This window comes from Photinus pyralis, unplaced genomic scaffold, assembly GCF_008802855.1.
Source record: "Photinus pyralis isolate 1611_PpyrPB1 unplaced genomic scaffold, Ppyr1.3 Ppyr1.4_LG8, whole genome shotgun sequence".
Lineage (NCBI taxonomy): Eukaryota > Metazoa > Arthropoda > Insecta > Coleoptera > Lampyridae > Photinus > Photinus pyralis.
The window spans coordinates 22,663,425-22,689,447 of record NW_022170819.1 but is presented as its reverse complement, the minus strand read 5'-3'; the positions used below and the strand labels follow the sequence as shown (position 1 = coordinate 22,689,447).

Below are 26,023 nucleotides of genomic sequence, written 5' to 3'. Positions count from 1 at the left end.
ACATATGCAAATGAGAACAAGTTTAACTAGATGCTTCTCTTATATCTTCATTTTACAACGGGGTTTCCCCCTTTTTTCCTATCGCAATTTGCGTTTGCAGTAAAAAAAAACAAATATAAGGTCAGTGTTAGCATTACTTTATTTAATGTTGATCGAATCTAGCCTAATGCTGATTAAATTTGCACTAAACCTGTAACTCCTCCCAGAGAGAGCAGTAAATCAACAATATTTTGGAATCGCTTCTTAGATGCTATATCAAGAGCGGTTAAATTATCAGCATTCTTCGCGTTAAGATCGGCTCCACCGTTTACGAGATCGATAATCAAATCGCCACGAGAACGTAACGTTGCCACATGTAGGGCTCGATCTCCAAATTTATTTTCAATGTTCACGTCGGCCCCTTTAGACAGAAGAGCTTCAACTGCGAAAGTATCGTTCTGGGAAATTGCAGTATGGAGTGGCGTATTTCCGTAGTTATTTTGAGCGTTGACGTCTGCACCAAAATTTAGTAAATCAGCGAAGATGAGATCCTGTCTTTCAAAAATTGCAAGATGTAGTGGAGTATCACCATCCTTATTGGCGAGATTGACTGGAGCTCCGTGCTGTAACAGCGATTTTGCAACGTCGCCGTTTCCTCCTAGAATGGCGACATCTAGCGGAGTTGCTCCGTCGCTGTTTCGCAGACTCGTGCTTGCGCCTCTCTCGAGAAGAGCTTTAACTATTTTATCAGAACCCCCAACCCACGCGGCGTAATGCAATGCGGTATTGTGTTGATCGCTCGCAAGGTCTACTACAGCTCCACGTTCCAACAGAGCCTTTACTACGTTCGCGTCCGCCCTTAGGGCGGCTATATCCAATGGAGAGAAGCCAGTCATGTCCCTGAGACTTGAATTTGCACCGTTATCCAAAAGCACCTTGACCTCATCAACTGCTCCATTCCACGCTGCGTGATGAAGCGCGGTGTATTCACGTTTGTCTGCAAAGTTTACGCACGCCCCATGCTCTAATAGAATTTTTGTAACGTTTAAATGACCTCTTAAAACTGCAATAATTAACGGACTGTCTCCTACATTGTTTCTGTTGTTTACATTTGCACCCTTATTGAGTAAAATTTCGACTATTTCTGTAGTTCCTTGCCATGCGGCGATATGCAACGCTGTAATGTTGCGTTTATCCCTACTGTCAACCGAATATCCACTCGTCGCCAAAAACGTCTTGACAACAGCCACATCGCCCTTAGAGACGGCCATATCAAAAGGCGTGCGATCTGCGTTGTTTCTGGTACTTGCATTCGCACCCTTGTCGAGCAAGATTTCGACCATTTCCTTTGCTCCGTACAATGCGGCGATGTGCAACGCTGTATTGTTTTCCGCATCCCTACTGTCAACCGGAGATCCACGCGATAAAAGCATCTTGACGACGTCCACATGGCCCTTGAAGACGGCTACATGAAGAGGGATATAACCCCCGTTGTTTCTGATACTTGCATTCGCACCTTTATCGAGCAAAACTCCAACTATTTCAGTTGCTCCGTTCCATGAAGCGGCGTGCAACAGTGTATTGTTGTCCTTATCGAAACTATTAACTAAGGATCCACGTATTAAGAGCGCCTTGAAAACGTCCAGATGATCCATGGAGACGGCTATATCAAGAGGGGTGTAACCCGCGTTATCTCTGATGCTTGCATTTGCACCCTTATCGAGCAAAGTTTCGACTATTTCCGTTGCACCTTGCCATGAGGCGATGTGCAACGGTGTATTGTTGTCCTTATCCCTACTGTCAACTGAAGATCCACGCATCAAGAACACCTTGACAACATCCACATGGTCTTTGAAGATGGCTTCATCAAGAGGTATGCGACCCGCGTTGTCTTCGATGCTTGCATTCGCACCCTTATCAAGCAACATGTTGACTATTTCCGTTGCACCTTGCCATGCGGCGAAGTGCAAAGCTGTATGGTTGTGCATATCCCTATTGTCAATTGCAGATCCACGCGCCAAAAACGTTTTGACAACTTGCACATGGCCCTTGGTGGCGGCAATATCAAGAGGGATGTGGCCGGCGTTGTTTCTGATATTTGCATTAGCACCTTTGTCGAGCAAAATGTCGACTATTTCCGTTGCTGCGTTCCATGCGGCGATATGCAACGCTGTATTGTTGTCTTTATCCCTATTGCCAACCATAGATCCGCGGGCTAACAGCGTCTTGACAACATCCAAATGGCCCTTGTAGACGGCCATATCAAGAGGGGTGTAACCCGCGTTATCTCTGATGCTTGCATTCGCACCCTTATCGAGCAAAGTTTCGACTATTTCCGTTGCACCTTGCCATGCGGCGAAGTGCAAAGCTGTATGGTTGTGCATATCCCTATTGTCAACTGAAGATCCATGCGCCAAGAACGCCTTGACAACATCTATATTGCCTTTAGAGACGGCCATATTAAGAGGGGTGTGACCATCGATGTTTCTGATGTTTGCATTCGCACCCTTATCGAGCAAAATGTTGACTATTTCGGTTGTTCCGTACCATGCGGCGAAGTGCAACGCTGTATTGTTGTCCACATCCCTACTGTCTACCGAAGATCCATGCGCTAAAAGCGTCTTGACAACGTCCACATGGCGCTTTGAAGCGGCTACATCTAGAGGGGCGTAACCCGCATTGTTTCTGATGTTTGCATTCGCGCCCTTATCTAGCAAAATGTCTACGATTTCCGTTGCACCATGTTTTGCGGCGATGTACAACAATGTATTGTTGTCCTTATCTCTACTGTCTACCGAAGATCCACGCACCAAGAGCGCCTTGACAACATCTGCATTGCCCTTTGTGACGGCTATGTCAAGAGCAGTAAGTCCTGCTTCGTTTCTAATATCGGCATTTGCACCGTTATCCAGTAAAACTCTGACTATTTCGGTTGCCCCACCCTCTGCTGCTTGGTGTAGTGCCGTATTTCCTCGCCCATCTACAGCTACACTCTCCTGATTAACACCTACGCCATTTTGTAGCAATGTCTTTAAGACTTCAACGTTGCGACTTTCACTAGCTATCCCAAGCAGTGTCTTATTTTCAAAATCTCTACCTACAACCGAAAATTCTCATGGAATTTTAAATTATACCACGCAATACGCACCAATTGCTGCAGAGATACTTCGATCTACATTACCGGAAAACAACACAATAAACATTACTAGCAGAGCTAAATCCATTCTTGGGTTTATTTTGTAAGACCTACACACATGCAAATGAGAACTATAGATACGTACTCGTTTATATCTTCATTTTGCAATTGGGTTTCCCCTTTTTTTTACTATCGGACTTTACGTATTGCGTAGAAAAAAACAATGATAAGGTCAGTGATAGCATTACTTTATTAATGTTAATTTTTCAGTAAATTTCCACTAAATCTATAACTCCTCTTTGAGAAAGTAGTATATCAACAATATCTTGAAATCGGTTCTTAGATGCTATATCAAGAGCGGTTAAATTATCAGCATTCTTCGCGTTAATATCGGCTCCACCGTTTACGAGATCAATAATTAAATCGCCACGATTAAGTAACGTCGCCACATGTAGAGCCCGATCTCCAAACTTATTTTCAATGTTTACATCGGCCCCATTAGACAGAAGAGCTTTAATTGCGAAAGTATCGTTCTGGGAAATTGCAGTATGGAGTGGCGTATTTCCGTCCTTATTTTGAGCGTTGACGTCTGCACCGAAATTTAGTAAATCAGCGAAGATGTGATCCTGCCCTTCTAAAATTGCAAGATGTAGTGGAGTGTTACCTTCTTTATTTGCGAGATTGACTGCAGATCCGTGATCTAATAGCGATTTTGCAACGCCGCCATGACCGCGTAGGATGGCAATATCTAGCGGGGTTGCTCCGCCACCGTTTCGTAGAACCATATTCGCGCCTCCCTCGAGAAGAACTTTAAGTGTTTCATCAGACGCACCATTCCACGCCGCGTGATGTAGCGCTGTGCTTTGTTGGTCGTTCGCAAGGTTCACTGTAGCTCCATGTTCCAACAAAGCCTTCACAACGTGTGGGTGCCCCCTTACCACGGTCATATCCAATGGAGATTCTCCAGCGATGTTTCTAAGGCTTGAATTTGCGCCGTGATCCAAAAGCACTTTGACTACCTCAACTGCCCCATGCCACGCGGCGTGGTGCAAAGCGGTGTTATTTTGCTCATTCGCGAGATTGACTGGTGCTCCGTGTCCCAACAGCGATTTTACAACGTCGACGTGCCCTCGTAAAACAGCAATATCCAGCGGGGTTGCTCCCCCACTGTTTCGCAGACTCGCATTCGCGCCCCCTTCGAGCAGAGCTTTAATTATTTCATCAGGAGCACCATTCCACGCTGCGTGATGTAGCGCTGTGTTGTTTTGGTCGTTTGCAAGGTTCACTACAGCTCCACTTTCCAACAAAGCCTTCACAGCGTGTGGGTGACCCCTTACCACTGCCATATCCAATGGAGATTCTCCAGCGATGTTTCTAAGGCTTGAATTTGCGCCGTGATCCAAAATGCACTTTGACTGCCTCCACTGCTCCATTCCACGCGGCGTGGTGCAAAGCGGTGTTATTTTGCTCATTCGCGAGATTGTTTCTCAGTTTGCATTCGCACCCTTATCGAGTAAAATTCAACTATTTCAGTTGCTCCGTGCCATGACGCGGTGTGCAACGGTGTATTGTTGTCCTTATCCAAACTGTTAACCGAAGATCCCCGTGTCAAGAGCGCTTTGACAACATCCAGATGCCCCTTGGAGACGGCTATATCAAGAGGGGTGTAACACTGCCCAAATTATTGGAGTATCTTGGATGTTATTCCGAATTTCCAGATCCACTTCTTTGGCTATAAGCAGTTTGACCATTTCTGAATTATTTGTATTGACGGCCAAATGAAGCGGTGTGTTCCCATCTTTGTTCTTCACGTTCCTATTAGCACCAGTCTCTATTAAAAGATAAACAATGTCCAAGTGTCCACGTGAGGTTGCGACAATAAGCGGGAGCATCTTTATTGTTGTTGGTGATCTCAATGTCTACATTTTTCTGAAGGAGTAGTTTAACCATTTCGATGTCATTTTTATCAACCGCCAAATGCAACGTTGTCAGCATGCCACACTGCCCTCTTGGATGATGCAGCTTTTCGACAGCAAGAGGGGCAACTATATCCGTGTCCACGCCCGCTTGATGTTATTTGTTTCTCAGCAGTTTGCATTCGCGCCCTTATCGAGTAAAGCTTCAACTATTTCAGTTGCTCCGTGCCATGACGCGGTGTGCAACGGTGTATTGTTGTCCTTATCCGTACTGTCAATCGAAGATCGACGCGACAAAAGCGCATTGGCAACGTCCACGTTGCCCTTTGTGACGGCTATGTCCAGAGCAGTACGTCCTGCTTTGTTTCGAAGACCGGCGTTGGCACCGTTATCAAGCAAAACGTTGACCATTGCAGTTGCCCCACGCTCCGCTGCTTGGTGTAATGCGGTATTTCCTCGCCCATCTATACTTTCCTGGTTAGCACCTACACCATTTTGTAACAATGTCCTTAAGATTTCAACGTTGCCACTTTCACTAGCTATCTCAAGCAGTGTTTTATTTTCAGAATCTCTCACATTTTGATCAGCTCCTTGTTCCAGTAATGCGATCACAGCCTTCTCCTCCCCATTTCTGATGGCATAGTGAAGGGGAGTACTATGATTTTTATTTGCGGCGTTGACATTTGCGCGGTACTTGCTCAAGACTTTGACAATATTCGGAAATCCATTTGCAGCGGCGTGGTGTAGCGCTGATTCGCCGTTAATGTTTCTCGCTTCAGTGTCTGCGCCGCCTTCTAGTAACGCTGTTACGGCTTCAACTCTGCCGAACAGAGTTGCAACGTGAAGAGGCGTGTTTCTGTCTTTGTTTATAGCATTCAGATCTGCTTTATGCTCGCTTAACGATTTGATAACTTTCGTAAATCCTTCCCCGGCGGCCAGATGGAGAGCAGCGTCTAAGTTGACGTTTTTCGCGTCTTGGTCTGCACCGCATTCGAGCAGTACGGATAGTGCGCCTGCTTTACCGAACAACGCTGCCAGATGGAGGGGAGTGTTTTGATCTTTGTTTACGGGATTCATATCTGCCTTATAATGACACAGGGTCTGTATAACCTTCGGAAAACCTTGTGCGGCGGCGAGGTGCAGCGGTGTGTCACCGTTAACGTTTCTTGCGTTTTTGTTTGCCCCGCACTCGAGTAATGAGTTTAACGCGTCCACTTTATCGAATAAAGCTGCTACGTGAAGAGGTGTGTTTTTCTCTTTGTTCGCAGCATTCAACTCTGCCTTGAAGTCGCACAAACCTTTGACCACTTTCGGAAATCCTTCAGCGGCGGCGAGGTGTAGAGCTGTGTCACCGTTGACGTTTTTTGCATTCTTTGCCGCATTGCATTCCAAAAGTGATTTTAGGACTTCTGGTTTATCAAACAAGGCTGCGACGTGAAGAGGTGTGTTTTTATCCTTGTTCGTGGCATTTACATTCGCTTTGTAATCGCATAAGGATTTTACAACTCTTGGAAATCCTTCAGCCGCGGCGAGGTGTAGAGCAGTGTCACCGTTAACGTTTAGTCCAGTTGTCTCTGCACCGCACTCAAGCAGTGCGGTTAAGGCTTCTGGTTTATCGTACAACGATGCGACATGAAGAGGTGTGTTTTTATCCTTATTCAGTGCATTTACATCCGCCTTGCCATTGCATAAATATCTAACAACCTTGGGAAAACCATGTGCTGCGGCGAGGTGTAACGCTGTGTCACCATTACCGTTCCTCACTTCCTTGGCAGCGCCGCATTCGAGTAGTGCGCCCAAAGCTTCGGGTTTATCAAATAAAGTTGCGACGTGAAGCGGCGTATTACCATCCTTGTTTACTGCGTTAACATTAAACTGGAAAGTGCATAGAACTTTCACAAGTTTTGGGAACCCATTCGCCGCGGCGACGTGCAATGGCGTATCGCCATCCCCGTTGCTTGCATCTTTCCTTGCGCCACACTCAAGCAGCACTTTCATCGTTTTATCATCCCCATTATCTGCTGCGATGGAAACGGCAGTGTCCAACGCGTTTCTGTCAACTTTTCGGGCACACAGCGTCTTTATTACGTCAACCATCCCCGCGGATGTCGCCAACTGCAGTGCTGTCTCCCCGTTGGCATTCTTTGCGCCCGTATTTGCGCCACAATCAAGTAGGGCGTTGATAGCTTCTTCGCTGCCCGAATTAACGGCCACAAGAAGAGGGGTTTCTTTAACGTTGTTCTGCGCGTTAATATCAGCTTTTCCGCACAACAGCTTAATAACATTTGCAAATCCGTTCAATGCAGCACGATGAAGCGGCGTGTCCTTGACGTTATTTCGGACATCCAGAAGACCGCCGCATTTTACGATTGCTTGCGCGGTATTAAAATCGCCGTTTTGCGCTGCCAAGTGCAACGGGGTGTTCTTGTTTTTATCGTACGCGTTCACGTCCGCACGTTGAGCGCACAGAAGCGCAACCGCGTCGTGCATTCCCAGCGAGGCAGCAATGTGCATCGCGGTCTCTCCGTTTCCGTTTTTCGCGTCTCTATTCACCTTGCATTTGCTGAACGCTTTTATTACGCTCGCCTCTCCGTTTTTCACCGCGATGTGTAAAGGCGTATTGCGCTCTCTATCCACCTCATCAACACTCAGGTTGTCTTCACACAGAACCGTAACAACTCCAGCTAAACCTTCAGCCGCGGCAAGATGGAGTGGGGTCTGCGATTTGCTGTTTTTCGCGTTTTTGCTAGCGCGACAATTCAGCAACACTTTGACGGCGTCCACGTCGTCATTTCCAACGGCAAGATGTAGAGGGGTATTTTTTTCTTTATTCGCGATGTTCACATCGACCTTATTGGTGCAGTACACCTTGATTAGGTTCGACCTTCCCCTTGACGCCGCATAGTGCACGGGTGTGTCGCCAGTCTTAGTTTTCGCGGTAGCGCTCGCACCGGCTTCGAGAAGCGCACTCACAACATCCGATCGATCATTGATTGTCGCGAGATGAAGTGCGGTTTCGTGGTTTCGATTTACCGTATCCATGTTAGTTTTGTATTTGTGTAGCAATTTAATGAAGTGGACGAAACCACGCGACGCCGCAGAATACAATGGAGTGTTACCCTCAACATCCTTAGTTTCGGTACTGGCCCCCGCCTCAAGCAATGCGGACACGACGTCTCGGGCGTTTTCTTTAATAGCAAGGTGGAGAGGTGTCTCCTTTCGTTTGTTTAACGAGTTAATATTGGCACCAATTGAACGAAATAGTCGAATGACGTCTGGGAGATTCCTCAAAACGGCCACGTGTAATGGTGTTTCCGCGTTGCGGTTTTGAGCATCGACACTGGCACCTCCGTTAATGAGAGCGGAAATCACATTTGGCCTGTTCTGCGTGATCGCCAAGTGCAAAGGCGTGTTGCCATCTTTTCCTGGGCAGTTCGGATTGGTCCCTTTGGATAGTAGCAGGTTAATAATCTCGATAAATTCGCGAGCAACCGCGATGTGTAGAGCCGTATCCTCTTGGTTGTTTTTGGCACACTTGTCTACGTTCGCATCTAGGAGTACCGCCACTGTCGCTCTGATCCCGTGCCATGTAGCTGTATGCAGAGCTGTGTTGCCAACATTAGTTCTGGATTCAAGCTGGGCCCCTTTAGATATTACCAGTCGCAGAATGTCCACATACCCTCTTGATGCTGCAACGTGTAATGCACTGTCTCCGTTTTTGTTTTTAGCGTTAACATTTGCTCCACGATTGAGTAGTGAGGAGACTGCACCGTAGTGGCCGTGCCAAGTGGCACCAATTATCGCTGTATTTTTGTCTTTGTTCTCAATTTCCGCATTCGCTCCAGCAGCCAAAAGGGCATTCACCACAGAATCGTGACCTCTTGACGCTGCAAAATAAAGTGGAGTGTCCTTGTTGACATTTTGAACGTTAACGTTGGCTCCGTGTCTTATTAGAATATTTATAATGTTTAGATCACCATTCCACGCTGCTAAATGCAACGGAGCATTTAAAAGTTTATTTACGACGTTGACATCAGCACCACGTTGTAGTAGAGACGCCACCTTAGCACCCTGAGCTTGATTTGCTGATATGTGAAGTGGAGCATCGCCTCTGGCATTTGTTGTTCTCCGGTAACGGTGGTGTGGTCCTGCAACAGGGTGTATTTTGGTGAATTGCGAAATTAGACATCAGTGTCAAAAGATAGAACACGTCTATCATACAAGATTGCAGTATTAAGCAAGTATCCTGGCTTAGATAAATGATTTAACTGATAACATAGTGCCAAGTATCTTGTTTACTATTTGAAATTGGTAATTCGGTTACGCAAATGTAACTGAATCAGTCAGTGCCTTGGAGGCAGTGTGTATTTGGTTTCCTCGAAGAACGTAAATCTCCTTTGTTTGAACACAAAGACACATAATCAGCCCTGTGATGTATCATTAACGTTAAACTTAACGTGCAGGTGCAGGAAACGTTATTTGACCCATACGGGTCTATACTGTATATTGTCGTTAACAAACGATATAGTAATGGTAACCTTTGATCTTGAACGACAGCTATATTCAGTATCACTGTTATATGTTATATGCCATACAGAATAGAAAAAGTCGTTGCCGAACGATAACCGCTGTGTAACGACATCGTTACGTGTTAGAGAATAGGCTCCTAAATAACGTAAAATAACGTTCTTTGGCAGATAACTTTAACGTTAAGTTTGACGTTTCTGATACATCGCCGGGTGGAATATATCTATTTATTAAGGAACGACAAAAAGCGGGTGCATGATTTTGGACTTTCTGTCACTCCGTCCGGCTGAGGACCCCACTAACGGTATCGAATTTTCCAATTCAGTTTTTAGCACTAGGTAGACAATGGCCAAGAAACTAATTGATTAATTGGCCAATATTCGTCAACCAGAAGTGACTTTGTCGCTCGTTGTCTACAATTCCTCCGTTGTGTTTTTGACATTTATTGACAGTTGACATCACATAACTATACGAACCGATTAACGGACATGCTAGAAAGAGAAAACCCGCAGTCAAGTACCGCCAAAACAATTATTCAACAATCCCTTATTTTTCAGAATATTAACTTCTAGGCCCTAGAGAAATTCACGCTTTTAAATTTTCCTCCAGAGAGCTCAATCTGAAAAAACACTTGCTCTTAGTATGTACACAATTGCAGAGTGGTTTTGTATTTCTTTAATAATTTTTGCCCTAAAGGAAAATTCGCCTCTACAGGAAAAGGAAAACACACTCATCAGGAACTTGCTTGATTCAAGAAACATTCTTAATTTCCTCCTTCTATTTATGCGAAACTTTTCTCCCCAAAGGAAAATTTACCTGTACCGGAAACATCGTTCATGAGAAACTTACTTGATTCACGAAGAATTCACGTTCAGGGTAGCTCAATCTCAAAAGCAATTGAGCATAAAATAATGTTCACTGAAGTCTTTGGGTTTCCATCGCATACAAAATTGAATCGGTTTTCTCCGTGAAATGGATATTTCGCTAGAATTGGATGTGGGTGCAATTTGTATAGCCGTCGATCAATGCTTCCCTATTAATCCACACCAATAATGTTGAATTGAAAAGGCTTTGTTTTTTCATAGATATTGCATTGACAAAAAAACGTCCAATCACCTTGAACTCTTCCAACGTACTTTTTCACACAACGAAAAAGTGTCTATAAATCGAAAACTCTCCCGGAATGACCCCTCTCCCCCCTTAATTTCTTACTGATTAATTTAAGGTCTACAAAACGTCTTCTTATTAACGCAGACGGCCATCTTTAATCTGTAATTCGTTGACTTAGTTCCTCCCTACTAATTTAATAAAAGCTAAGGTAATAACTCAAATGTCACATGCTTTTCAGGTTGCCTCATTTTGCATTTTCCGCTCTACCGAGTGACCGCATCCCCTATATAGGATAACTAAAAATGATCCAAATTCCCGACATCCAGAATCCATTAATAAAACAGAAATTATACGACACAGGACGGACAATCTTTAAATCCATCACGGATTTAGTCTTTAAATTCCACTACCAAATCATTAACTGGAAAATGGGTCCTCTAAATTCGAGACCCTGTAAAATTTCAATGATCTAAACATCTTTGACTTCAAATTTCAATGCAAGTTTAGACCTACTCAATTCCAGAGTTCCTTCTGTTTCTGCGACAAGATTCGCCCCAAAGAAAATTCACCTATGCCGGAATAATCGCCCACCGGGGATTTGCATGATTCAAGGAAAATTAGCGTTTAGGAGAGCTTAATCCCAAAGAATTTGTTTTTAAGCAAACTCACGCTTCATATGTACTCAATTCCAGAGGTTCCTTCCATTTTTGCGATAGCATCCGTCTCAATAGAAATTTCAACTCCACCGTAAAACTCGAATCAAGAAATATTCACGATCAGGATCTGAAACAATTGCCCTTAAATAAACTCACCCTTTGTATGTACCCAGTTCCAGAGTTTCCTGCTAAAGGGAAAAAAAATCGAATGGCTTAGGCCAATGAACTTTAAAGACATGAAAAACGTAATAAATAATGTGGACCGATGCGTATCAAACCGTTAAACAAGGCGCGATACTTGGTAGAATGTATTGATCACTATTCTAAATGGAAGTTTTGTTTCAAAATAAACAAAATCGTAACTTGTGATTTAAGCATTTACCTTTTCAGCAATCGTTTCGCCTCAACCCCCCATTTTTACCGCCTGTCCTTGAGGTCAAAAGAGGGTTTATTGACCGACGAGCGCCGTGGCATATCAATATAATTACACAACAAGAACTACCGATAATTTAATCGACCAGAAGAAGTAGGAGAAAAGGAGAATTTGTAACAATCCGTTACAATATCCACAATATCAAATGCGTCTATTCAATCCGAAGTCGAATGGACAAAAGCTTGTACAAGAGCTGCGCAAACCTTATAAGCGTTTCGTTGTAGTAAGATAGGCGGAACGTAATTACAATAGATGCTAAGAGAGGGGGTATAAATACCAGTACATTCGTGCTCGTAAAGAGAGTGTCCACGGGCAGCTCAGGCGGGGAACTGCGTTAGTTTATTTCGCACCTCCAAATATAGACCGGGAGGCAGCGTACATAGTGTAACTAAACCATAAGCGACAAAAAATTCGACAATACATGCTGAAAGTACGCTGAAAACTAACAATAAAATCACTCGCCTGCCAGTCGTAAGTGGCAGCATTAACTTGGGGCGGCGCTGAATAGGTGACTTCTTTAGGTGATCAACTAAATTACCAAACTATAAGGGTCACGGAAAAGATTAGTATCAAGAAATCCCATTTTTTCCATAGTTTTCAAATATGGTATGGCAGACGATTTCGAGTGCAGCGTTGGTAGCGAAAGACGCCCTTCAATGTAGGGAAAAACACCCCTGAACTAAACCACGAGAACCGTATAAAAATTATACATAAAAAATTCTCTCTTTTTGTCACTACTTTAAAATACATCCTGGCAGATGATATTAAGTGTAGCTTTAATAGTGGCAGACGTCTTAAAAGTTAAAAAATTTAGGTATAGTAAATCCCAGCGAGTGCGAGCGTGTGAGAGATAAGCGCGCGAGAGCATAACGAACAGAGATAGCGATACTGACTACTGAGATCTTTCAAACCATTTGATTCTAAACTTCTCATTTAATTCACATAGATCCATCCACTTCAATCAGACGGATTGTAGAAAGTCAGACATTTTTCGGTGGCATTCGCCCAAATAGCGCTGAACTAAACCATGAGGACCATACACAAGTCATACATCCGGTAAATGCGTGGGAACCCGGTAACGCGTTACCCTGCGCGTTACACACATCAACACCCAAATTCACGAACATCTCTCGAAGATTTATGAATTTCTGCGTGTTATTGGAAAAGAGACCTACTTCCATCTATACCTTGATGGTAGCGTCAATTTTACATTTCCCAAAGCAATAACAGCAATATTCATATCGGAAGCGCTAATAATGACTTCGCTACTTGTTGGTAGTTTACCAAGATGGTAAATTATTCGAGAATCTGCAGTTTTTACCACATCATCTTCTCTTGTCACAAATTTATAGCACTTATCTTCATATGTGGCAAACACAACTTTCCTTCCAAGTAAAGCACAACAGGTCTTTTTTTGCCTATGAACGGTATGAGTAATCTATAAGAGAGGCTTTGAGCTATCATTGTGAAGTGGTTTTATGAAATTTGCACGCTGCTTCTGAGTGGAACCAGAAATTGAGTAGGATTGTAATCTTTCCTTATTTTGATCCCAACGATCATGTTCTGCGTCCTTCATGGAAGGGGTAACTATCTGTCAAAAGTAAGATGTACTTCTCTCGCTGACACAGCACAAATCTTGACGAGGGTGTGTTCAGAAAATCGCTCAAAGGTTTACCGGAGATCTTTTACAAGATGAAAAAAAAATAATCCATCGATTAAAACAACATCTACAACTGGCGATGGACTAGGAGCACTTGGAGAATCATACTTCCGAAAAAGTTTCAGCAAAACAAACTTGTCTATTTTAATCATCGATCCCTCAATGTTGCATAGAGACAACGGCACTGGAGTCAGAAGATAGTTTAGAACGAGCTGAAGGTCTACCTTCTTTTCTCTTCAGGTTTTCTGTTTCTCAGTGTGAAAAGAATTCAAGAAATATCGACAATCTTATCGCGAAATAAACAATTTATTATTTTCCCTAATTTAATTCGTTTGGTAACTCCAAGCGGTGCATAAATCTATAGCTATCTCTGTTCGTTATGCTCTAGCGCGCTTATCTCAAACATGCTCGCACTCGCTGGAATTTACCTAAATTTTTTAACTTCTAAAACGTCTGCCACTATTAAAGCTACACTTAACATCGTCTGCCAGGATATACAGGGTGCTATAGTACCTAAGCTCTATAGCTGCTCTCGCGGAGCTCTCGATCTCTATCCCGTCTGCACACGCTCGCACCGCTAGATGGGATTTACTGTTACACTAACGTTATTTTTTAACTTCTAAGACGTACAGGCTTCCACTATTTAAAGTCCTATCACTCCCCTAGGCATATACGCTCTGCCAGGATCATATTTTAAAGTAGTGACAAAAAGAGGAATTTTTTTATGTATAATTTTTACACGGTCCTCATGGTTTATTTCAGGGGTGTTTTTCCCTACATTGAAGGGCGTCTTTCGCTACCAACGCTGCACTTGAAATCGTCTGCTATAGCATATTTGAAAACTATGGAAAAAATGGGATTTCTTGATACTAATCTCTTCCGTGACCCTTATAGTTTGGTAATTTAGTTGATCACCTAAGGAAGTCACCTTTTCAGCGCCGCCCCAAGTCAATGCTGCCACTTACGACTGGCAGACGAGTGATTTTATTGTTAGTTTTCAACGTACTTTCAGCCTGTATTGTCGAACATTTTGTCGCTTATGGTTTAGTTACTATGTACGCTGCGCCCCGGTCTAATAGTGCGTTATCGAGCGCATCGTCTTCCTGGCGATATTTAGAAAATTACATCGAGAATCCAGTATCAGGAGAAAATTGTAAAATTATCAGTTTTTCTTTTAGCACCTAGCAGTGATTCATTTGTTAGTTAGTATTGACATATGATTATCAATAAAGTTTGAATTTTTCCTACCAATGCGAAGTATGATTTTGCGAGTGAATGTGGTTTAACCATTTACCTTATCATTTCGCCTCAACCCCATTTAATAGAATGTGTTCTTTTTTTTTTTTTTTGAGTTGGATCCATCGTTCCTCGAAATGGGGGTTGAAATATATTATGTTATCAAAAATCTCTAAACCTTCCCCATATAGTTTTATTCGTTGAAGTTTTTTAAAAATAACAGCGACTATAGTTTCGGCGTACTGCCATCATCAGGCGACTAGAAGTGTATCACAATATAGCAAATTTGAAAACATTAAGAGCTAGTACTTACTGTGAAAGTTAACAGGAAAACGGTAAATTACAAACGTTGAAGACGAATAAGACGAACATGTAACAAGGCTTGATAATTATTCGTCTTGAAACTTAGGACAACCTTTCCGTTTTAACCATACCCTTCAGGTTTTTTCACTTGGCTTCGGCCAGTTAATAATTAAACAACCCTCCGGTTGGTTGTCTTAACAAGGCTTGATAATAATTCGTCTTGAAACTTAGGACAACCTTTCCGTTTTAACCACCCTTCAGGTTTTTTCACTTGGCTTCGGCCAGTTAATAATTAAAACAACCCTCCGGTTGGTTGTCTTAACAAGGCTTGATAATAATTCGTCTTGAAACTTAGGACAACCTTTCCGTTTTAACCACCCTTCAGGTTTTTTCACTTGGCTTCGGCCAGTTAATAATTAAAACAACCCTCCGGTTGGTTGTCTTAACAAGGCTTGATAATAATTCGTCTTGAAACTTAGGACAACCTTTCCGTTTTAACCACCCTTCAGGTTTTTTCACTTGGCTTCGGCCAGTTAATAATTAAAAAAACAACATGTTCGTCTTATTCGTCTTCAACGTTTGTAATTTACCGTTTTCCTGTTAACTTTCACAGTAAGTACTAGCTCTTAATGTTTTCAAATTTGCTATATTGTGATACACTTCTAGTCGCCTGATGATGGCAGTACGCCGAAACTATAGTCGCTGTTATTTTTTAAAAAACTTCAACGAATAAAACTATATGGGGAAGGTTTAGAGATTTTTGATAACATAATAGAATGTGTTCTCTTACAGTAAAGGCGATAATAAAATAATAACCGTTAACCTTTATTGGGTTTATTATTTATCCTTTACCCCTTACACTAGAGGCCGGAAGAAGATTGTTAACCGACGAGCAGCCGCGGCACTTCAATATGACTACATCTTAAAAATCATCCCCGAGTTTATCAACCAAAACAAGAGGGAGAAAAGGAAAGTTTGTAATAATTCGTTACATATGCTACAATATGCTTGGATATTTTGAGTTTTCGATTTTCTGAGTTTATTAATTTCTGTACTTATTTTAAATTCCCTTGGGTTGCCTTCAATCTGATTTTTTTTGTGTTTCTGTCTTCCACAAGAAAACAACTTTGGATTTTTGTACACTCGCTGAAATGTTTCTAATTCTAATGTTTTCTCTTTATCTCCTTCGAATTTTTCGGTACGTTTTTCGAATTACGTCATTAGTTTTATTTTGGAATTTACAGGACAGGAGCATGTATAGTTAATTAAAACGAAAAATGATTGGACAAGTTAAATACGTTTGTAAAGGTTGAATGTGAAGAGTATAAAAAGAATGTTGCACGTTTTTAAAATAAGTGCAGAATGCATCAGCCTGTGATGCCGACAACTTCATTCACTTATTATAAAGCTGGCTACAGACTGTGGGTGTATTTGCGATTCGCGATGCGTGATTCTTTCAGTTCGTTGTAGGTCGCAGTAATTCGCAAACAGAGCATACAGACTAGGCGTGATGCCTGGTTTATCCACGTTCGTCGTAGTGCACGAACATTTGTGCGTACCAGCAAATCCAACACATTGTATTTCAGTAAGCGTTTGCTAATTAATGTTCATACACGCATCGCGCAGTTTACGAATTGATTTCGCGAATTCATGCATAGTCCGTAGCCGGCTTAATATGACCTTCTCCGAAGTTTTTTGCACAATTAGTGGTTCATTAACATTGATTCTTCGTCGTTGAGGAATTATGAATTATCTGAGAACACTTGCTTCACGGGATTCAATTTAATTTCAAACACTCACCAATTTTGTAACTGGGTATCCCTTCGCCATTTATGTTAGTGCAAAGTGCGACCAAAATGAATAACAGCACAAGACACATCTTTTAACAACAAACGACTTATCTCATGCTTATCGTGGCACTTTTATCGCTTTTATTGGAATGCTAAAAAGGTTCACGGATAATGAATGAAATCGGGTCAGCTACAGTGTTTTATACAAACTTGACATTGCTCTTTTAATCTGCGCGTTTCTAAGAAAAGTAGTCCCCTTTTATGCGGGGGAATTTTTGCATCTTTGGGTTAACAATGGGGTTTCCCCATATTCTTGGTGGAATACAAGCAAATAACTTTGTAATTAGATATAGCCATTATTCAAAAGGGTGTCAAAAACACATTATTGACGGCCCTATAAGAAATCCGGAAAAAATAACGTGTCCCAGATTTAAACGACTATATGAAACAAATTTAGACGCGTGTAGGTAAGGGTAGGTAGGTACACTACTTTAACTGGATGGACGGGGACAGAGCCACGGGCGAATGGCTTAGTGGCATTGATAACAAATAATTCGGCCAAAATATTAGTTGCCCAAATCTGATGCACATTAGTTGACCGTCTAAAGTTTCTGTACACGAAATTATGATTCCCTTCTTCGCCAACAATTTGTGTTTTCCCCAACGACCAATACGCGAATCAAGTTCTCAGAATAGCATTCCCCCTCTTAGCTCGATCGCAATGTTTTGAACGCCTGCAATGGCTGATTATCTCTCAAAATAGCGATTCGTTAGTGTCTTTTTTACTACCAATCCCAGATGGCTTTTAAGGCTCCTCTGTAGTCAATCCGCCATATTGGAGATAATAGCTAAACGTTCTTATGAAATGCTGCTTTTGCAGTTGCAGTCTAACAAATTCTCGATAATGAGTATTAGCGTGGTCAAAGTACACATAGCTTCACAAAAAATAAAAACCTCTTGAAATTTCAAATTTGAGTATTCAAAAGGGTCGTGCTTAATATGAAAAATTCTTTACGAAGATAGGTATGCAATTTTCCGAAAAATCGTCGAGTGAAAAATTTTGTTTTCGTTTTTCCACTGTAATTTATTGTTTAAATATAAAATATACGGAAAAAAGTTTCAATTAAAGTTTGTAGCTGATGCATTTATCGCCAAAATTTGTCTGTAAAGTTTTTCTGTAAATTGACAAGTGTACGAGATATAATTGATTTCAGCGGAAGTTGATTCGTGGGTGGGCGCGAACGTCCCGTGAGCCGAATTGATTAAAGACTTGTTTTAAAAGTTAATAATTTGAAGATTGTGATGCACTGAAAAAACTGACAAAGTTAATATATTTCAATGAAACTTTATCTGTAAATACTTTGAAGTATATACTTTCAAAACTTAATACAATTCTTCTGTAAATAACAAATTTTTTAAATAATAGACAATTATTTATATCAGACGTCTTTTAGAAAATCTAACAACTATTTTCAGTGCTAATTTAGAAAAACACAACGTAGATATTGACGAAGATGAAGATAATGATGACTTCGACGATCAAACAACTATAAATGTTGATAATCAAGACACTCAAGGTTCACATTTTGAGGATAAGTTCAGTGAAGATGAAAATGATATTGAGTTATATTTGAGCTTGGAAGACGAATGATACTGATTGATTTCTATATGATAAATAAATGAAAACTCTACGTTTCTACCTGTCATTGTTTATTTACTATCTTAAAATTAAAAACTTGAAAATTTATGATGTTTAAAAATACTCTCAGGAAAATTTGGTATATTTCAAAAACTAATGAAGATATCAGAAAACTTTTCAGACAAATTTTGTAAGTAAATGCATTGTCTATAATTTTTGATTTAAACATTTTTCTGTATTTTCATTATTTAAACAATTAGAGTGAAAAAACAAATAACAAAATTTTCGACCAAAGTTCTTCCGGAAAATTGCTTACCTAAATTGGTAAAGATTTTCTCATATTAAGCACAATCCTTTTAACTACCTAAATTTGAATTTCCAAAAGGTTTTTACTTTTTGCTGCATTTTACGAATATTTTGTGTACTTTGACCAGGCTATATTCTTTGCAATGATGAAAAGAACGGCGGTACTTAAAAAAGTTGAAATATCAGTATTAGTTTTTTAGGAAGATTGATGAATAGAAAAATCGTTTTTCGTAAATAACAGCCATTGTAATGGGAGTAGAAAAACGTACAGAACGAATTTGGAAATCCGACAGTATTTCCTACGGCGGTACTTAAAGATATTATTTCGACCTGTTATGATAATGCATATATTTTTAAAAATATGTATCGCGATCTTCAGAAAAAAATCAAAACGATAACGTAAGGATAGGCATTTCAAATTGCACTATAACTCCTGAGGCGACAACTCATTACTTGAAAGGAAAAACAAAAGAAACTACCTGGCATTATCCTTGCACATTGTTACGCCGTCCCTAATGATATGGCTTAGATAAATTACGATATAATTAGCTAATGTTCATGAATGCTGTTGATTTGTGAATCATAATGTCACATAACTCCCAAGACGAAAAGTGCACTAAATGCCTATTTATTGTAGGTACATTGGAAATAATTGTTGACTTCTAAAACCTTTTTCATTCTATTAGGATGCTTCAAGAAATTTTTTTATGAAGGTATCAAATAGTAGCCAATTTTTAGCTAAACCCCTAGGCGGAATACGACTGTACCAGTAATTAGAACGATTTTTGCCGCAAATTTGTTCTTGTGTAAAAATGTGGCACCGTTTTGATTTTTTTGGACGAACGCATGGCCACCACATAAGCGGGAAGCACAATATGGCAATTCGTAAACACTACTACTGAGTAGAGAGTTCAGAGGCCACTTATTTTTTCAATATGATTAGATGTAAGGTAATCACACTGTATATATTGCAACCTAATTTAAGTAATATTAAGTACTATTATATTGGGTAAGAATGCTGACAGAATGATTGCGTCCTAGGAAAGTATGTGTGTAAAGTGGGTTAGAGAATTTAGAATTAAGGTAGACGTAAGAAGATGTTTAACCTGTGACCAGGCAGCATGTAATAACACTGTAGTTAATTAAATATATGGAAAGTCGAGGTACGAACATTACAGCATAGGTTTTATCAGGGCAATGTACGGCCACAAGACAGCCTACGGGAATGGTCCCCAAACCCTGCCAATTGGGTCGCCCGTTAATAACAAATCATTTTAGTAAACACTAAACACCTTAACAGACAGTGTGGTACACTCTTGGGTGCCCACCAGTCTGAACTTTCGCCCCTTTGAGCTAACCTGCTTTTTGTTATTCATTAGAATATGTAGGTAGTTAATATCATGTTTAGCTCAATAAATGCCTATTATTATAATTATTATTAATAATTACTAAGCTCGTTCATGGTTTTGCATTTTTTTTTCTGTCCGTCCGCCCGTCTGTGTACACGATAATCCGCGAACTGTTTCGAATGTTCCAATTCTGTATATCATGACATTGTCTGTGGTACAATGGTCATGGGACTAACTGTTTAAATTATGGTCATTTGGACTTGCTGTCCCTCCGTCTGTGTTTATCGCTTGTTGGCTATATTGGTTTCAAGCAGTAATGAATATATAAATAACATAACTAAGGTAAACGTCCCATTAAACCTTTGCAATTTTTTATTTTGCATTAAAATGGCGTATTACGTGTTTGGAATGTTTCAACTTATATCGAAGGTGGATTATATGAATAATCTTATCCGTAATCCAGGGATTCGTTCAATCAGGTGTACCTGTAATAATATCGATTTTTGCATTCAGCGGATGTGAAGTACTTAGCTCTTAATCCATGCTACAATGCCATCCTTAGATCATATAAACATGATCTAAGATGCCATCAATGTCACCCGAATGTTATTCAAATTACCAACATTTAGTGTAAATTAGAACCTATAGGATTTTTGCAAACTGACCGGGTTGTTTTCTTGGAAATGAAGCTTTCCAAACATTTTAGACTTGCGTAGGTACACGCAACACGCAAAAATTAATGTTGAAGTCACCTTAGTGACCTTTTATTAAGTTGAAGGGTACCTAATATACAGAGTGGCCCAACGAGAAGTATACAGAGGGCTTTTAGGGTATTAAATTTAGAAATTTCGAAAAATCCTCGAACACGTCAATTTTGTATTCGAGGGGGACAACTTTTGGAATACAAATCACGAACCCAAGTTTCACCCCTCTACGTAGGGAGGGAGCTTAACCCCTAAAATTTTAAATGGAATCCTATGGCAAATGGCACATTATTTGAAAGCCAATTTAATCGAGATTACTAATCTGCTTTGCTTTTTAAATTCTATTGATTCGTTTCGGAGATATTCGCATTTAAAATGGTTTTTTCCCCTGATTTAAGTCCTTTAGATTACTTCTTGTGGGGATATTTAAAGAATAAAGTTTATGCTACTCCGCCCGGAACATTACAAGGGTTGCGAGCAAGTATAACCATAGTGTAAGAATAGAATACACTATGGTATGACTCAACAATTTTGAGCGATTACCCCTGAAATCTTGCAACATGTACGGCAGCGTTTTGAAGCAAATCTTTATTATTGCATGGAAGCAGGCGGAAGGCAATTCGAGCATGTATTAACGAGCTCCTAGCGAGTTTATAATTTTGTTGTGTCTGTCCGTCCGTTAGCACGATAACTCATAAACGAATGGACCGATTACGATGAAATTTTGCAGGTGGATTCTTTATCAAATTTGTAGATCGGAGTTCGTGAATTGGCAATGTAGCCCAAAAAATAAAGTAGGCCCTTTTGACATCTCAGTTAGTTATGAATCGAATTGCATCAAATTCAATATGCGCATAGCTTTAGCCATATAAAACACAATTCCAAAAGTTGAACCTAATCGATCAGCATTCACAGTGCCCTTTACGCATCTCGACCATTTACAGACCGAATTGCAAACTTCCTTATTTATGAAGGTATTTAAATGAAATTTGATACATAGCCACTTGGAATAAAAGCAAATTTAACGCCAGTTTCAAAATTTGGTTTTGCGCATGCGCAGTGCCAACTTTCTTATTTATGGAGGCAATTAAATAAAATTTGATACATAGGCACTTGGAATAAAACCAAATTTTACGCCAGTTTCAAAATTTCGTTTTGCGCATGCGCAGTGCCAACTTTCTGATTTATAGGGGTATTTAAATAAAATTTGGTACATAACCACTTGGAATAAAAGAAAATTTAACATCAGTTTCAAAATTTGGTCTTGCGAATGCGCAGCTTATTTGTGGAGGCATTCAAATAAAATTTCATACATATACACTTTAAATAAAAGCAAAACTAACATCAAGTTTAAAATTTGGTTTTGCACATGCTATAGCCATACCCAGGAGCTCGTTTGCTATATTTGTTTAATTTATTGAAATAAATGTTGTGTGTTTAAAGTTATTTGTTATTTTTTGCACAATTTAAACTTTTTTTAATACAAGGTGACTTAGATCGCATTTGTTTTGGTTTTTTTAGAAAAAAACATTTCAAATGCAAATATCTCCGGAACGAATCAATAGAATTTAAAAAGCAAAGCAGATTAATAATCACGATTAAATTGGCTTTCAAATAACGTGCCATTTGCCATAGGATTCCATTTAAAATTTTAGGGGTTAAGCTCCCTACGTAGAGGGGTGAAAACTTGGGTTCGTGATTTGTATTCCAAACGTTGTCCCCCTCGAATACAAAATTGACGTGTTCGAGGATTTTTCGAAATTTCTAAATTTAATACCCTTAAAAATTGGAAAGAACACGAGACATACACCTCTTTTTATATATGACAGATTTTATTTAATTATTATTGAACATAAAAACCATAGTAACTATATTTCACATCCCACTACTAATTGCTATTAATATACAACAGTAACCTCACTCTTGATTGTCATTTGAACTACCTCCATATTGCGATAGTATCTGCTTCTAGCTTCTAAGATTTTATCTCCTGACCCGTCAATGGACAATACTTGACAATAATCCAATTTGACATATTTTTAATGGTCATCTTATTTGTGCCAAATTGTATTTTTGCCTACGACCCTTTTAAATGTTGTACTGTTTCCGGAGAATAAGGGGATGAAACTCAGATCTGTAGTAACAATGCGTGCAAGTTTCGAAAACGGCATCTTGAGTTTCTTTTTTAAAAAAGAGGGTTTGCAGATCAGGTTCGGTACACGAGTCAATTCAAGTCTGACCCAGGTAATGCTTCAAGATGATGACCCATATTCAAGGGTAGGAATTATTCTGTGAAGCATACCATATTTGAGCCACAGATTTCCAATAAAGTAGCATGTTGCGTAGCAACTGCAGCAGATTCCATTCGTCATTCATCGCTGCTATTTCTTTTTCTGGTCTTGTAGAGTAAAAGAGGAAATTTCAATACTATTCTTTTAGAAATAAAGAGTTTAACCAACCACAATATTTCTTTCTACAAGCTTATACTTACAAAAAGGATACAAGACTGAAGCTTAATATTTATTGACAGTTTTTTACACACATCTACTAACTCGATAATTTACAAATACATTGCGGTAATCAGTGTTGGGTTGGTGTTGAGTAGTATCTAGATCCAATGGATCTTAGATCTGGATCTAGATCCTTTTTAAGTGCTGATCTTTTATCTGGGTCTAGTAGTGATTCCCTAAGCAGATTTAGAATCAGATTGGCCGGTATGTCGCAAATTGGGAGATTTGTAATGTCATTTTTGCGACAAGAAATTCAGTTCTGCAACTGGCGACATTTTGGGCTGTAAGTAAACGTCAAATCCAAGACTTTCTTGGTATTTATGCAAATTCATTTATGCACCTAGAAACCCTAATACCTCCCTTTTCCTGAAATTTCTCAATTCGTGTATTTTGCGGCGGTTACAGGTAGAGGATTAGTCTGCCAGCATTAGAAGAAAAAAGGGATAACATGCTTTGACCTCAAAGCACGAAAACCGAAGTGCAATATAATTTACACATGTTATGTGAAGGATGTAATAAGGCGGTTATTATAATTTTCAAAGAAGGACTATTTTATTTTTTTGGTGTTTTGCGAATTTTGCATATAGATAAAAGTAAAACCTGAGAAGGGGGTACACAGAATGAGATACCTAAGCATTTTCCGAATGAATCAAAACACAAATCCATCCATGTAAATCATGAAGGATCTATAAACGATCTAGATCATTTTGGGAGGATCTTGGATCTTGATCTAGATCCTTTCTTAAGTTTGGATCTTTGATCTGGATCTAGATCACAATTTTTAAATGTATCTGGATCTGCATCTAGATCTACAATTAAAGGATCTTACCCAACACTGGCGGTAATGCGAGCTTGGTGCATTGATAAGTGTTTTGGAATGGAACGAAGAATCGTCAGATAAAAAAAATTGCGAAAGCTGATCTCAGTATTAGCAAGACAGAACACTTCATCAAATTGTTTGACATAATCCCTATACTTATCATTCTTTCCAAATTAGTGATCCCCAGCACTCGAGATTGAAGGGATTAAGGTGCAATGGAGGTGTATATAAAGCTACCAATTTGCCATTGAAGTCAAGTTGACAAGATGCTACGGTTGTTACTTGTTGTATTTTGCGCTACCTCCATCCTCGCAGACACCCCCAAAGGCCCGGGTAAGTAGAATTTACTTTTATTTGCGAAGATTTACGTGATTTTCCGAAGTCAACTGTGACTATGATTTTGACAAATCAAGAATGGATTTGGACGCAGAATTGCAAATGTTCTGCACGCAACACTAATTTGGTGATTACTGATTATGTTAGTTGCTCAATTGTTCAATGATGGAAGTGATTTGTACTGAAAGTCTGCTCGCTTTTTGTCTGCGTTTCATCTGAACAGTTACAAATCCACTCTTGGATAAGCTACTGTTTCATTCTAATACCTTTCCGTCCTTTTGTTCGAAAATCTAATCCACTTCAATTATCATGAAGGGCAAATTGATAATTAGAAATTAATCTATTCGTCCTTACTAATAGTAAAACTTTAATTACAGCCACAGATCCAGGTAAAACTCAAGGTCCAGCTCCAAACCCAGCTCCAAAAGGAAACCTCCCCGAATATCCAGAGTACTGTAATGAAAGCTTGGCGATAATCAATTCAGTCAACAAGAGAGGAGACACCGCTCTTCACATTGCCGCCAAAGCTGGTTTCGTCAACTTAACCGAACACCTGATCGAATACGGTGCGAACATTAGCGCAAGAGATAAAGATGGCAATTACCCAATCCACATCGCCACACTATACAACAACACCGAGACCGTAGACGTACTTATCAGGGCCAACGCGTCTGTAGAAGTTCACAACAAAGAAGGAAATTCACCGCTCATAATGGCGGTTGGAAATAACAACTTAAACATAACCTCAAATCTTATCGACCATGGAGCAAATGTCAACCACGCTAAAAAAGATGGCGTCACTCCGCTATATACCGCCGTCGCCCAAGGAAATCTGCAACTCACGCAGACCCTTCTCGATAAAAACGCAAAGATTAACTCAACCACTATGGAAGGAAACACACCTTTGCATGTCGCCACGACCGTTAAGGATCCGAAGATGGTTCAATTAATATTTACTAGGAATCCGAATGTCAAAGCAGTAAACAAAAAGAAGTACACCGCGCTTCACATGGCTGTGATCCACGGAAATAAGGACGCCGTCTCCGTATTGGTTGAAAAGGGCTCCGACCTTGCCGCGCTGAATGAGGATGGCAACACTGCTCTGCAGGTGGCAATAATTGAAGGCTTCCCTGATATTGCAGAGATGTTACTTAACGCAACTACGACCTGTACGTAGAACATTTTTAGTAAAAAAAAAAGATGGCAACTGTAATGTACCTTCCATTTCAGATGCCATCTGGCTAAGGCGCACAAAGCAAAATCCCATCTTCAATTAATTACATTTAAACGTTTGATAATGTTAAATTGTCATACACCAGTTGCTATGGTAATAAATAATATTCTTGCATTGAACGATTCTTTTATTTATCATCATCTAAGTATCGCTTGCGAGAGGCAATACGTTCGGTACCTATATGGCGGTAAGGTCGCGATCATATTATGCGGAGTAACGACGTTGCATTTCGGTGAACGCTTGGTTGTAAAATCCAAATGGTTGTAACTCGTTATTGACTGCTCCAACGCAAAAGTCGGAAGCGTTGGCATACAGGGTCCTGCGACAGTGCGTTGGTCTTTTCTAGCTCATAGCTGGTAAAAAATATCAAAAAACCTTT

The 26,023-nt window shown here is 40.2% G+C and overlaps 3 protein-coding genes across 4 annotated transcripts; 1 reads left to right on the top strand and 2 right to left on the bottom strand.

Annotated features, from left to right (window-relative positions):
• Positions 1–116: 116 nt before the first annotated feature.
• On the bottom strand, positions 117–4,595 carry LOC116179470 (serine/threonine-protein phosphatase 6 regulatory ankyrin repeat subunit B-like). Its single transcript, XM_031499264.1, has 4 exons — positions 3,384–4,595; positions 3,128–3,259; positions 1,746–3,076; positions 117–1,547 (listed from the first exon to the last, which is right to left on the bottom strand). Exons 1-4 carry the CDS (start codon positions 4,585–4,587, stop codon positions 174–176), a joined length of 4,041 nt encoding a protein of 1,346 aa, XP_031355124.1. The 5' UTR covers positions 4,588–4,595; the 3' UTR covers positions 117–173.
• Positions 4,596–5,198: 603 nt separating this feature from the next.
• On the bottom strand, positions 5,199–16,966 carry LOC116177825 (serine/threonine-protein phosphatase 6 regulatory ankyrin repeat subunit A-like). Its single transcript, XM_031496948.1, has 2 exons — positions 16,757–16,966; positions 5,199–9,179 (listed from the first exon to the last, which is right to left on the bottom strand). Exons 1-2 carry the CDS (start codon positions 16,833–16,835, stop codon positions 5,200–5,202), a joined length of 4,059 nt encoding a protein of 1,352 aa, XP_031352808.1. The 5' UTR covers positions 16,836–16,966; the 3' UTR covers position 5,199.
• On the top strand, positions 16,359–25,736 carry LOC116177832 (ankyrin-2-like). Of its 2 annotated transcripts, XM_031496961.1 has the most exons (4): positions 16,359–16,541; positions 24,252–24,407; positions 24,788–25,579; positions 25,641–25,736. In XM_031496961.1, exons 2-4 carry the CDS (start codon positions 24,341–24,343, stop codon positions 25,685–25,687), a joined length of 906 nt encoding a protein of 301 aa, XP_031352821.1. In that variant the 5' UTR covers positions 16,359–16,541; positions 24,252–24,340; the 3' UTR covers positions 25,688–25,736. The 2 variants fall into 2 exon arrangements, with proteins under 2 accessions (XP_031352821.1, XP_031352820.1); XM_031496960.1 differs by lacking the exon at positions 16,359–16,541 and having other exon boundaries at positions 24,054–24,407.
• Positions 25,737–26,023: the final 287 nt, after the last annotated feature.

Bases quoted from the DNA above. Each gene is read 5' to 3' on its own strand.
- LOC116177825 (XM_031496948.1), bottom strand. From the start codon at position 16,835: ATGTGTCTTGTGCTGTTATTCATTTTGGTCGCACTTTGCACTAACATA. The intron at 9,180-16,756 runs GTGAGTGTTTGA...ACCCTGTTGCAG, and splicing joins GATACCCAGTTACAAAATTG to GACCACACCACCGTTACCGG.
- LOC116179470 (XM_031499264.1), bottom strand. From the start codon at position 4,587: ATGAGCAAAATAACACCGCTTTGCACCACGCCGCGTGGAATGGAGCAG. The intron at 3,077-3,127 runs GTGCGTATTGCG...TTTCGGTTGTAG, and splicing joins AAGTATCTCTGCAGCAATTG to GTAGAGATTTTGAAAATAAG. The intron at 1,548-1,745 runs ATCGCCTCATGG...ACACTGTTGCAC, and splicing joins ACAACAATACACCGTTGCAC to GCCGCTTCATGGAACGGAGC.
- LOC116177832 (XM_031496961.1), top strand. From the start codon at position 24,341: ATGCTACGGTTGTTACTTGTTGTATTTTGCGCTACCTCCATCCTCGCA. The intron at 24,408-24,787 runs GTAAGTAGAATT...CTTTAATTACAG, and splicing joins AGACACCCCCAAAGGCCCGG to CCACAGATCCAGGTAAAACT. The intron at 25,580-25,640 runs GTACGTAGAACA...CTTCCATTTCAG, and splicing joins ACTTAACGCAACTACGACCT to ATGCCATCTGGCTAAGGCGC.